At 44.1% G+C, this 12,642-nt stretch overlaps 1 protein-coding gene across 1 annotated transcript; it reads left to right on the forward strand.

Moving 5' to 3' along the window:
- Positions 1-6,313: 6,313 nt before the first annotated feature.
- On the forward strand, positions 6,314-9,276 carry JUN (Jun proto-oncogene, AP-1 transcription factor subunit). Its single transcript, XM_077824990.1, has 2 exons — positions 6,314-7,080; positions 7,231-9,276. The coding sequence occupies exon 2, from the start codon at positions 7,255-7,257 to the stop codon at positions 8,197-8,199; it is 945 nt and encodes a 314-aa protein (XP_077681116.1). The 5' UTR covers positions 6,314-7,080; positions 7,231-7,254; the 3' UTR covers positions 8,200-9,276.
- The last annotated feature ends 3,366 nt before the right edge of the window (positions 9,277-12,642 follow it).

Raw genomic sequence — 12,642 nt, forward strand, 5'->3', positions numbered from 1 at the left:
CAATTACTTGTACAAAATATTTGAAAAAACCCTGAAGTGCAAATGAGCAAATAAACATTGTTTCCAATGTTTTTTCCTGTACTTCTACATCTCCCCTCAGTACAGTCTATGTCACTTGCCTTACCATGATTGGTGCCCAGTGTTGCTGTCCTGGCCCAGGGGTAACCCAATGGGTCTTGAAAAGTCTCCCAACTTTTCCCCTCCTCCATCATTCACAACCTTGTCTCCCTCACCCATCATTTCCCTCCATTCCATCAATACATAATTTGGAGGAAATTCAGTGATTCGTTCAAATGATGTGTCTGGGGCGGGGGGGGGGGGGGGAGGGGGCAGACTAAAGGGATTGATAAGAAGCAAGATTAAAAGGGATAAATATGTATATCTTGGCTAAGTGATGACTAAGAGGGGATGGAGGAGAAAGACATGATAACCATTTACAAGTGTTTGCAGTGTTGTAAATGTGTTGGTCCCAGGATATTAGAGAGACAAGGTGGGTGAAGTAACATCTTTTATTGGACCAATTGCTGTTGGTGAGAGACGAGCTTTTGAGCTCACACTGAGCTCTTCTTCTGTCTCACCAAAAGAGATGTTCTCTCTCACCAACAGAAGTCGGTCCAAAAAAAAGATATTACCTCACTCTTGTCGCTCTAATCTACAAGTGTTTGTAATTCTGATAAACCACAGTTTTATAGGCCCTTTTCAAATGCAAAGACCAGGAAGAGCATTCTGTTCCTGCTTTATAGGCAACCTGACTTCAGCCATCAGCCCCAGTCTCTCACTCCTCAAGTTGAGGTACAGTTTGAGAAGATCCAGTGTTTCCCAATCTTACTCTTCCTGAAGGATGGTAGTGGTGAACAAAGCCTCAAGGTTAAAGATATGAGGCAAGGAAAAAAAAAATTCTCAAAGCTCCTGTAGTAATGTGGAAACAGGTGGGTGAAAAATAAGAGAGACACTTGAATGTAGGTTTTTTATTTTAGGCATGTTACAAGGAGGTATTTTATTTCCACAAGTATTGTTTCCCTTGCACCTAGAGTTCAGACTACTATTTATGCCTTTTCAAATGGTCATCAAAATAAACCCAAAACTCAGGAGGTGGCTGGCAATTAAGAAGAAATCACACAGTATTTCAACTGAATTCTTAATGTTTCAATCTATACTTTATATTTAAGTTTTCAAAGCACCTGACTCCTTCTGCGAGTGTTGCCAAAAAAAAGGTGCTCACTGTAAATGTGAAAACACAGTCACTGACCCATTAATTCCTCAAGACCAAATACAATTCATATGGATATTGTGTGTCTGAAAAATGTTAATTTGTCCCTGAAAAGGCCATTTAATTATTCAGATCATCTGATCGCTTCATGCAACTCTGTATTGATTGATTAGAGAACGCTATAAATCAAAATCTGCAGAAAAGGACCGAGGGGTTACAGCGGACGAGAAGCTGGATATGAGTCAACAGTGTGCCCTTGTTGCCAAGAAGGCCAACGGCATTTTGGGATGTATAGGTAGGGGTATTGCCAGCAGATCGAGGGACGTGATCGTTCCCCTCTATTCGACATTGGTGAGGTCTCATCTGAAGTACTGTGTCCAGTTTTGGGACCCACACTACAAGAAGGATGTGGAAAAATTGGAAAACGTCCAGCAGAGGGCAACAAAAATTATTAGGGAACTGGAACACATGACTTATGAGGAGAGGCTGAGGGAACTGGGATTGTTTAGTCTGCGGAAGAGAAGAATGAGGGGGGATTTGATAGCTGCTTTCAACTACCTGAAAGGGGGTTCCAAAGAGGATGGATCTAGACTGTTCTCAGTGGTAGCTGATGACAGAACAAGGAGTAATGGTCTCAAGTTGCAGTGGGGGAGGTTTAGGTTGGATATTAGGAAAAACTTTTTCACTAGGAGGGTGGTGAAACACTGGAATGGGTTACCTAGGGAGGTGGTGGAATCTCCTTCCTTAGATATTTTTAAGGTCAGGCTTGACAAAGCCCTGGCTGGGATGATTTAGTTGGGGCTTGGTCCTGCTTTGAGCAGGGGGTTGGACTAGATGACCTCCTGAGGTCCCTTTCAACCCTGATATTCTATGATTCTATGAAAATCTGTATTACCATTGGTCAAAGCATCTGCCTGTCACATCAATGGAAATATATAGTTAATTTCCAGTTCCTACCCACAAGTAAGTTTATTCAGGCATGTAAATGGATCTCATCTACAAATGGCACAGTGTTTTTTCATCTCACAACACTATTTACTTTAGGAGATCAGGAAAGGGGGGGAGCCGGGGCTAAAGTAATAGCTGATTCAGGGATCTATTCACCCCAAATCCCCAGCTCTGTGGATGCTGGCCATGAAGACTCAAAATCTCTGCACCAATGGGGCCTAATTCTGATTCAGATTTTCTGAGGGGATGTCTACCCTGCAGCAGGGCGTGTGCCTCCCAGCCCAGGTAAACAGACATGTGCAAGCTCTGCTCAAGCTAGTGCACTAAAAATAAGTGTGGACGTTGTGGCACAGGCAGAGGGTTGGGCTAGCCACTGAAGTATGGACCCACAAGGATGGATTGATTTCTATTTGGGTGGCTAATCTGTGCTAACATCTGTGCCACACCATTCACACTGCTATTTTTAGTACACTAGCTTGAGCAGAGCTAGTATGTGTCTGTCTACCAGGGCAGGGAGGTAGGGTCCCAGCTAAAGTGCAGACAGACTCTGAGTTCTATGGTACTGAATGAATCTCAGTTGGTCAGCTGGGTGCTAAGCCAAGATTCCCAATCTTCCACTGAGCAGAGAGCCACCACTCATTTCAGATGAATGATATACAGGCAACAAGCAGGAAGAAACAAACAGAACAAGGAAATAAAGTCAATTTTTCTTTGGTTTCAAAGCTGTGCAGGTATACTTGGCATTTTTATGACCAGCTTAACTGCGTGTTGCTCAACTGACCAAATAGCCTCTAAATGAGTATCAGTTAACATAATTAGTGTTTGATGGGTGTCCGCCCTCACAGTAGGCCATGGTAGCAACTTGTTCCCAGCAAAACTGGAATGACCACTTTGACCTATGGTTCTGAAACTCCACCGTTGTGACTGGAAGGAAGTCAAAGCCTGCCTGGCAGCAAAGTAGGTGAAAAAAAAAAAAAAGAAAAGAAAAAACCCTACACAACAGTAAACTAGCAACCCACTCTAACACTCACTAAGTCAATGGAAAACTCATATTGATAACAGGCAGCTGGATCAGACCCCAATGGAGCAGTAACCTGTTTTTCAGTTCATACAAATAAAATTGGCTAAATAGAGTCCTGAATAGTACACTGACCATATTCTTGAATTACATCTTAACTTGGTTTTGTAATGTTAGCAGCAAAAATAGAGTTAGGTAGATAAAAATAGAGCACCCGGACAAATTAAAGATTGTTGCGATCTTATTTAACACTCTTAAGATTTAGAGCTTAGCTACCTGAGGGAAATTGACCAGAATAGCTATTGTACTATAGCTCCCCATGTAGACACTCTTATTCCAGAGTAGAAGTGCCTTTAGCCCAAATCCTTAGAGGTATTTAGGTGCCTAACTCCCATTAATTTCAATGGGAATTAGGCACCTAAAAACCTTTGAGGATATGGGCCTCTCTCTGGTTTAGTTTAATAATGGATTAAACTAACCCAGAAAAGGTGTTCTTATTCTGGAATAAGAGTGTCCACAGAGGGAATTATTTCAGAATAGCTACAGCGCTTTAAATTCACGCTCTACCCTTTTTCCAGAATAATTTCCCACAGTAGACAAACCTTTAAAGAACTTGATAATTTTGCACATTGACACATCAGAATATAAAAATGGCACAAGAGATGGTAGTAAGTAAAATTAAAGATTTCCCATTGTTGAATAGACAAATGAAAAACTGAAATGTATCTTTATGGAATACAATTTTATTTGTCTTGAGTGTAGTTTTTGATGAGGCAGGGAAAGGCTAAAAAATAAGTTAAAAAATGAATGTGTCTAGCATTGAACAGGCTGATCTTGGATTTAGAGACTAATTTGTATGTAATGATATTACTGATTTTTTAAACTATTTAACAGTTGGAGTTCTAGTTGTGTGCTACACAGCATTTAAGCAAAAACAATGAGTCCTTGTGATACAGACTAACACGGCTACTACTCTGAAACCTGTCATCACAGAATTTAAGTTTTCTGGAACATAGGCATATCTTGGTTACATGTACTGTGGCAATACGTAGAGAATCTTCACATAGTAGGCTATATGTTCAGGAGTGAATTTAAAATTTCACACCATAAACTATTACTCCAGATGCTACAAAGACTGCCCATGTTATTTGTACACCAGTTACTTTCCAAACACAGCAGCATTGGCTCTTTTGCAAGTTAATATACTGCTCAAATTCAAGTGGAAGGCACGTGAAAAAAAAAATTCAAACTGAAAAAAGAAACTGGGAGATCATTTAGAAAAATAGTGGGATATGACATTTACCTCTGCTTAGGATTTGTATTTCTTTTTAAAAAATCCCATTTGGAAATGGAAGGAGTTTTTATGTTTAGAACAAAAAAATATTACTGGAATGCTTCACTTTTTAAAGTACTTGTTCAAATCCATGAATAATTTGCAGTTTTACATATAATAAGAGGCGATTTAACATAGTGGCCCAAATTCTCTTCTGGAGTAAATTGGCAAAGTTCCATAGAGCTGTGACAATTTACATCAACAGATAATTTGGCTACGTAACTTTTTTAACTGGTTTCAGAGTAACAGCCGTGTTAGTCTGTATTCGCAAAAAGGAAAGGAGTACTTGTGGCACCTTAGAGACTAACCAATTTATTTGAGCATGAGCTTTTGTGAGCTACAGCTCACTTCATCGGATGCACAGTTCCACAGTATGCATCCGATGAAGTGAGCTGTAGCTCACGAAAGCTCATGCTCAAATAAATTGGTTAGTCTCTAAGGTGCCACAAGTCCTCCTTTTCTTTTTGCGAATACAGACTAACACGCTGTTACTCTGAAACCTGTCCTGGACTTGAGCGCTGTATGTCGTTAAGCAGCTGTTCCCTTCCACCTCCGAGGTGGTGGCATGCCAGCGGTGCCCCTCCAATACTGAGCACTTTTATTTCCGAAGAGCGTTTCACAGAGTAACAAATGAATCCTCCCCCCGCCCCCCCGCCCCGGTGAGATTGGCAGAGCGGACAGAGCCACGTTTTCATGGCAACATCAGCACCTGCACAGAGCGGCAGACCTCGGGGGCTGGGAAAGCTCCGTGTGAACGCGACACGCTCTCCGGTTTCTCGGAGAGCTGGTGCAGAAGGGAGGCCAGAGCAGGGAGCACCTGGCAGAGCCCGGCGGGCAGGAAGGCGGGGAGAGGCACTGGCACGTCCGCCCCCCACCCCCGGGGCTCACGCCTGCCAGCGAGGCACGTCTCTCGCTCGCACAAGGAGAGGGAATCACGTGGAGTCAGCCCCGGCCCCGCTCCGCGGTTCCCAGGCGGGAGCGGCCAGGATTTGAACGCGGGAGCGAGTCAGGGGCGTGAGCGCATCGCCCCGAGCCGGGCCCGCAGGGACACCCGGCAGGAGTTTCGGAGGCTGCCTTCCCGCTCAGCCCCCCAGCCGGGGGTCGCCTCCCCTCCCCGGGAGCGGCCGGGACGGCGGCTGCCGCTCCTCCCCCCCGGCGCCCCAGCCCCTGAGCGCGCAGGGGTCACGCAGCGCGTGTGCAGACGCCGCGCGCTCCCCGGCTCCCCGCGCATAGCTCCGCAGCCCCCCCGGCAGCAGCAGGGGGGGCGGGGCGGGGGATCAGGAATCACGTGCGGCTCAGGTTCCTCCCCCCCGCCGCTGTTTTCTGCCGACCGGCGGCTGCGCCCACTGAGGCGATCGGACCACCTTAAGGACCGTACCACCCCAGAAGGGGGGGGGGGCTCAGAAAGCAGCCTAAAGACAGGCCGAGCAGGCAGCCCAGGATTAAGCAAATCCCCTGCCAACAGATTTAACCGTGAAGGCTCAAGCAGCAGGATTGACTAAAACCCCATTAGCCACCCAGTGTCCAAAGGAGCGTCTCCCTCTGTGGACCTGCCCCCACCGCCCTTCCGTCCACCACTTGGTGCCTTCCTATTAAGGAGGCTCCCCCTTCCAGCCCAGCTCCTCCAACCCCACCAGAGCGCTTCAGCGGGTAACCAGAGATTCAAAAACAATACGTCAGCCCACAATGCCCCGCGCTGAGAACAAGCATTACCTCATCCCACAGTGCCCTGCGAGGCGCTGAGAAGCTTCTAGGGGTGGGGTGACCATGGCGACCGGCTCCTTTGCAACAGGCCGGGCCCGCGGCCCGCCGCCCCCTGGGGAGGCTGCCGCAGCCAATGGGAAGGCCGCGGGGTGACATCATGGGCTATTTTTGGTGGGTTACTGCTCGCTGATAAGTGTTGGGCTGCACGCCGGGAAAGGGCTCAGAGTGTGCAGCGGGCTCCGGGGCAGCGGCAGGCCTGCTCTGGCAGCGCGGAGAGCAGCTCCCGAGCGCGGCTGGGCGATTACCCGGGACAAGGCGTCTCGCGTTGCGGCGGCTCCCGGCGGGGACCAGGCCCGCTCGGACCCCGAGCCGCGGCGGACGAGGGCTGAGAGCCGGGAACGTCTCCGCAGCTGGCGGAGTCCAGGCAGCGCGAGCGGAGGGGAAAATACTTGGGACAACTTCTGCGCCGGGGGGTCCGGCGCCGCGGGGTCCGGGGCCGCCAGCCGGAGGAGGCGGCGGGGAAGCGCTCAGGCAAGTGGCCGGGCTCTGCAGCGCGCTCCCCCAGACAGCCCCGCCGTAGCAGAAGGGGACAGAAAAGTGACCGGATTTCTGACCCTCCCGCCGAGCGATAAGGAGGCGAAGCTGCCCAGTCGGACACTTACTCCGGAGTGAAACCGTAAAGCAAGAGACTGGATTTCTCCCCCCGTTCCCTAGTCTCACCCGAGAGAGAGATCCCAGAACCTGGCACCAGGACTGCTGCGACTCCGTTCTCAGGCTGACTCTTTTTGGGGTTTGAAAAAGTTCAGCCCTGATGCGCTGAAGAAACAGGGGAAAGACACTCAAGCTACTTGCACGGTGGCCAAAAAAGTAAGGCTTTCGTTCATCCTGATTGTTTTAAAAGGCTTTTTCATTGGTGAAAGAGTTATACTAGCAGTAGTTTAAAGTGAAGGTGAACTTTCTTTGAACGGGACTTAGAAAACAAACGCGTTTGTCACTGTTTAATTCTTATTGCTTTAGAGACAGTTGTGTGGACTGTGTTCTATGACTGCAAAGATGGAACCTACATTCTATGATGATGCCCTAAATGCTACCTTTGTACAGCCAGAAAGTGGTGGTTATGGATATAATAATCCTAAAGTCCTGAAGCAGAATATGACTCTAAATCTGGCTGATCCTTCAAGCAATCTCAAGCCCCACCTGAGGAACAAGAATGCTGATATTCTTACCTCTCCAGATGTTGGTCTCCTCAAGCTGGCATCTCCTGAACTGGAAAGGCTCATCATCCAGTCCAGCAATGGCTTGATCACCACCACTCCTACCCCAACACAGTTTCTCTGTCCCAAAAATGTTACTGATGAGCAAGAAGGGTTTGCTGAAGGCTTTGTGAGGGCACTGGCAGAGCTACACAACCAGAATACGATGCCCAGTGTTACATCTGCTGCCCAACCTGTTAATGGTGGTATGACACCTGTTTCTTCTATGGCTGGCAACAATGGTTTCAACACCACTTTGCACAGTGAGCCTCCAGTGTATGCCAATCTCAGCAACTTTAACCCCAGTGCACTCAGCACAGCACCTAACTACAATGCAAACAACATGGGCTATCCACCTCAGCATCACATTAATCCTCAGATGCCAGTGCAGCATCCCAGACTGCAAGCTTTGAAAGAGGAGCCCCAGACTGTACCTGAAATGCCAGGAGAGACTCCTCCACTGTCCCCTATTGATATGGAGTCACAGGAGAGAATCAAGGCTGAGAGGAAGCGCATGAGAAACAGAATTGCAGCCTCCAAATGCCGGAAAAGGAAGTTGGAAAGGATTGCCAGATTGGAAGAAAAAGTGAAAACTTTGAAAGCCCAGAACTCAGAACTGGCATCCACTGCCAACATGCTCAGAGAACAGGTTGCACAGCTTAAGCAGAAGGTCATGAACCATGTCAACAGTGGATGCCAGCTAATGCTAACACAACAGTTGCAAACGTTTTGAAGAGACTGACTTGGAAAAAAAGAACTATGATGTTGTGGTAGAGCAACAGAAAAAACAAACACATAACAAGTGGCAGATACATAAAGCTAATGGTAAAGGCTGAGAGGCATTGAGTCCTGCTTGCACCCCACAAAGCACATGTGTGGAAAGACTGGCGAGCCTTCAGTTGAGCTAGTGGCAAAGCAGCACCACTCTGAGAAGTGCTGTTCCTGCTCAGATGATACATCAGATCTTTGTTTAATATTGACCAAGACCTGCATGGACCTAACATTCGATGATCATTCAGTATTAAAGGTTAAACTGCAATAGAGACTGTAGGTTGCTTTCTGTAATACTCTTAAAGAAAACACAAATGGGAGGGAGGTTTGTGGGAGGCTGATAAAAATGGAACTATACTGCCTGCCTTCAAGTAAATCGTGTATGTACATTTTTTTTTATTTTATGAAAGCTGATTAATGTCAATAAACTACTTCATGACTTTGTAAATTATTTTTATGTTTGTGTTCTGTCCAGTAATGTTTGTAAATGAGGGTTTTTTGAGCACTCTGAATTTACCATTTGTAATAAAGTATATAATTTTTTTATGTTTGTTTCTGAAAAGTCCAGAAAAGTTCTATTATATATAAAATGCATTTATTCCCCCTCCCCTCTCTTTTTGCCAGTACCTACATCAGGACTCTACCCCATACACCAAACTCTAAATGGTAGAGTGTATGTTAAACTTACACTGTAACAAGAAGACATGTCCTGGAGAATGTGTCAGAAGGGAAAAGATAAAACACACCCTGTAACATAAACAGAAGTAGTTTATGCATTTGAAATGTTTTATGGATTTAATTCAGATTGGATTGCCTACCATAATCCAATAGCACAATGTAGACAGTAGCTTTAAAAATTTGAGGAGTTTGCCATTGTACCAAATTGCCCTGTGCTAGAATAGTCTGAACTGTAACTATCTATTTAATATTAGATACTTATTAAAATAATATCCCCAACAACATCTTTAAGGTAGGTCACTTCACAAACAATGTATCCTTCATATGGGTGCCTTCATTACTGTCTAATTATTCCTAGATAAGAGGTGGTCTTTGTTCATGAATATTTGTTGTCACAATAAAATCATTCTATAAGCCCTTTTCATATCTTGAATTCCTTTCCCTTTTAGACATTTTTGCTGACTAAAATTTAGTGACCAATATGAAAATGGGAGAAATTTAACATAATGGGGGAACTTAAGTAGCTATAGCTATAAATTGAAAATTAGGATGTAAATAAAAAGACATTCAGTAAGGACAAAAAGGGAAATTGACAATTTACCTGTCATTTTTGGTTTACATTTAAAAAATGGACGTATGAGAATACTTTTGATAATAGAATGAGAATATAAGCAGTAGCTGAGAAGTCACTTAACTCATCTGAAATAAACCCATGTTTATGGTAAATAATATAATTTATGATTTCAGGATTTTCAGCTTACTGGCTCTGTATCCAATTAAACGGTCTGGTTTATAGAAATGTATTCAGAGTGATTTTAAAACCAGATATCTCAGAGATAACATATACTATGAAAAGATAGGCAGAAAGTGTAATTCACTAATTACAGACATTATAGGTCTGGTACCAAATGATTAATATTTTTATAGTAGCTTGAAAGTTTTGTCTTTAGTTAAAATACAAATAAGTGAGTACAACACGAAATAAGGTGACAGTCGTGCTTAACATCTCAGAATAAAACTACATAATACACACTGGTATTAAGTGTTAGTGAAACTTTGACGCACACACAAACTTTTTGCTACTACTTGAGCTCAAGATATATTTCCCTGTATAGCATACATACATATTTCCTTTGAAAGGGGATCCTTTGCTCATGTTATAGATCCTTGGGTATCAAATCATATGCTTGATGGATTGTTTCAAGTTATAATACTATAGTAAATTTTTTCCTTGTTATACACGTGTTGGTAGCTGGAGTTATTAGTAGCAAATAGAAAGTAAAGCTATCAGATACATAAAATTGTAACAAACACTTACCAAACAAAGGGTTACCGGGAGAATGCTGTAGTTTGCCAAGAGTACATTTTGCTGATGTCAGCAACCCGGAAGGTAAGTTGATTTTGACCATATGTAGGAATAGAAAGCAGAAGGATAATACACAGCATTGCTGGGTGTGACTTTGCAGGGACTTAACAAGTGCCAACTAGCAAAATAAGCAGGGTAAGAAGATTAATTACCTGCAAAGGTACAGGTTTAACTCTTGACAGTGGAGATCCTACTAATGAGGCTTTTAGTTAACCATGCAAGGTTTTTCTCCCTCGCCCGAACAAATATTTCCAAAATTCTATTTTAATTAGACACAGCTGCATGATATACTGCCCCACCCATTCATCATAATCCACACACTTAACGTTACAGTTATAGTGTGTTCCATCTCATAAATGACATTTGATAACACAGGAAAAAGCTTGATTAGTAGTAACAAAACCAGGAATATGTTTAGGGTTGGATAGTTGTTCACTAGCTCCTGTGAAATGAGTTGCTTGTCTCAGTCCAGTTTGCGACACACAAGTGTGTACATCACAAAATCCTTTATTGCAATTGGCACAAGAGGCCGAGATCCTCAAAGGCATGTAGACTCCAAGTTTCCATTGATTTCCACAAATCCTTTGAGGACCTGGGCCTAACAGCCATCCTAGAAGGCAGTCTCATGGGGGGACCAAGGGAAGAATAGGGGATGAACAGTGTATTAAACTCTCCCCTTGGTGTCTGGAGGTCAGTGTTGAGACACCAGGCCACTACAGGTAGGGCAAGCTTGCAGGGTACGCAGAGGAAGTGTCTGTTTTGAGAAGAGTCTCTAGTAGTGCCAGTCTATCACTCCATTGATTCACTTCTGCTGAATTTCAGTCTAATCATGCTTTCTAGGTCACTCAGTGATCCCGAGGCACAAGAATAAGGGGAGACTTGAAGGAAAAATGCAGCAATTCAATATTTGCTTAAATGTTGAGATTACATATTGTCTAATGCATACTATTTCTTGCTCATATAAGAGATAGTCCGTTCTCTGAGGTTTAGAGAGAAACTTTTTATTGCCCCAGCTGTACTCGCAAGGGAATATTTTGCAAACAACAGCATTGTGGACATGTATTTTACTTGGCAGTGAGCGTTGTCAGCAGATTCAGGAAGTGAAGTCAGAAAAAAGGCAGGGTTTCAAAGAGAGCAGGCTACATAGAAGTGCCCAGGCAGTGAGCATTCTAATCAGAACAGTGTGTTTGTGTTACAGAAATATTGATTAGCGTTTGAGTCTATAGTATATTAAAAAAAAACCCCACACACCACTATTTCCCATATGGGTAGAAAAAGTGAGCCACAACAGGTCTTTGATCATGATTATTTACTGAATAATTTTCAGCCCAAAGGATAACTGCTTGCCACTATAAAAAGGAAAACCAGTCAATATCTATTTTATTCTGCTTTGTAAAGGAAATTCTGCCTGTCATTTTTATTCTCAGATAGCAGTAATAGTAACTAACAGATTCCTCCATCCTTGAATCTCTGCTCTTTATGTGTGATTAGGTTTGGAAAATGCTGATCTCAAATCACAGCACCATTAAGCCACCATAACTCACTAGGTAGCATACACCTACCCACTACTGAGGTACAATGGCCAGTAGGTGCCTCAAGTCACCTTCTCCATTCTCCATGAAAATAAAAACAAGCCATCTCCAACTCTGTGATCTATTATGCCCTATGGGCAAGGGTAGGATAGATCCTACCCTCTGGGCAAAGGGAGAATCTATTATAATTACCTTTGAGAAAAACCAATGGGATTTTCTATGATGCTCATCACTGTAGTATCTGAGCACTGCACCTGCATTAATAAATGTATCCTCCCAACAGCCCTGCAAGGTAGGCAATCCTTATTATCTCTCTGATTGCCGGGCAGAGAAGGCACAGAGGGATTAGGGGACTTGTCCTAGCTTACACAGGAAGTTTGTGGCAAAGCTTGGAGGACAACCCAAATCTGTAAGTTTAGTTCAGTGCCTCGGCTACAATATTTTCCCAAAGCTAGATAATATGATAGATTTCCCCACACCTGAAAAAACTAGAACAGTTGCAGCAGTGTGTCCAAAGTTGTTAAATCACAAATAAAATGGTTACAAACATAAGGAGTAAACAAAAATCCAATGTAAAAAGGAGAATTTTTTTAAACATACACACCAACATATTACAATGTACAGTCTACCTCAAAGTCTAACACAGAAACATTACGGGGTCGGGGGGGGGAGGGGGGAGAAGAGAAGAGGGACACTAATCACCCTGCATTGGAAAAGCCTTTCAAAATGTAGGCATTTGTCTAAGGGACCAGGGCATAGGCAGTCTGGTTTAGCAGTCACAGCTGGGCTGGGTTCCAAAAGTCAAGGACAGCCACAAGGCTATAATCAG

The sequence above is a fragment of the Eretmochelys imbricata genome, chromosome 8, assembly GCF_965152235.1.
Source record: "Eretmochelys imbricata isolate rEreImb1 chromosome 8, rEreImb1.hap1, whole genome shotgun sequence".
In the NCBI taxonomy this organism is placed as follows: Eukaryota; Metazoa; Chordata; order Testudines; family Cheloniidae; genus Eretmochelys; species Eretmochelys imbricata.

What these genes read in the sequence shown, in the direction of transcription:
- JUN (XM_077824990.1), top strand. Translation starts at nt 7,255, where the DNA reads ATGACTGCAAAGATGGAACCTACATTCTATGATGATGCCCTAAATGCT.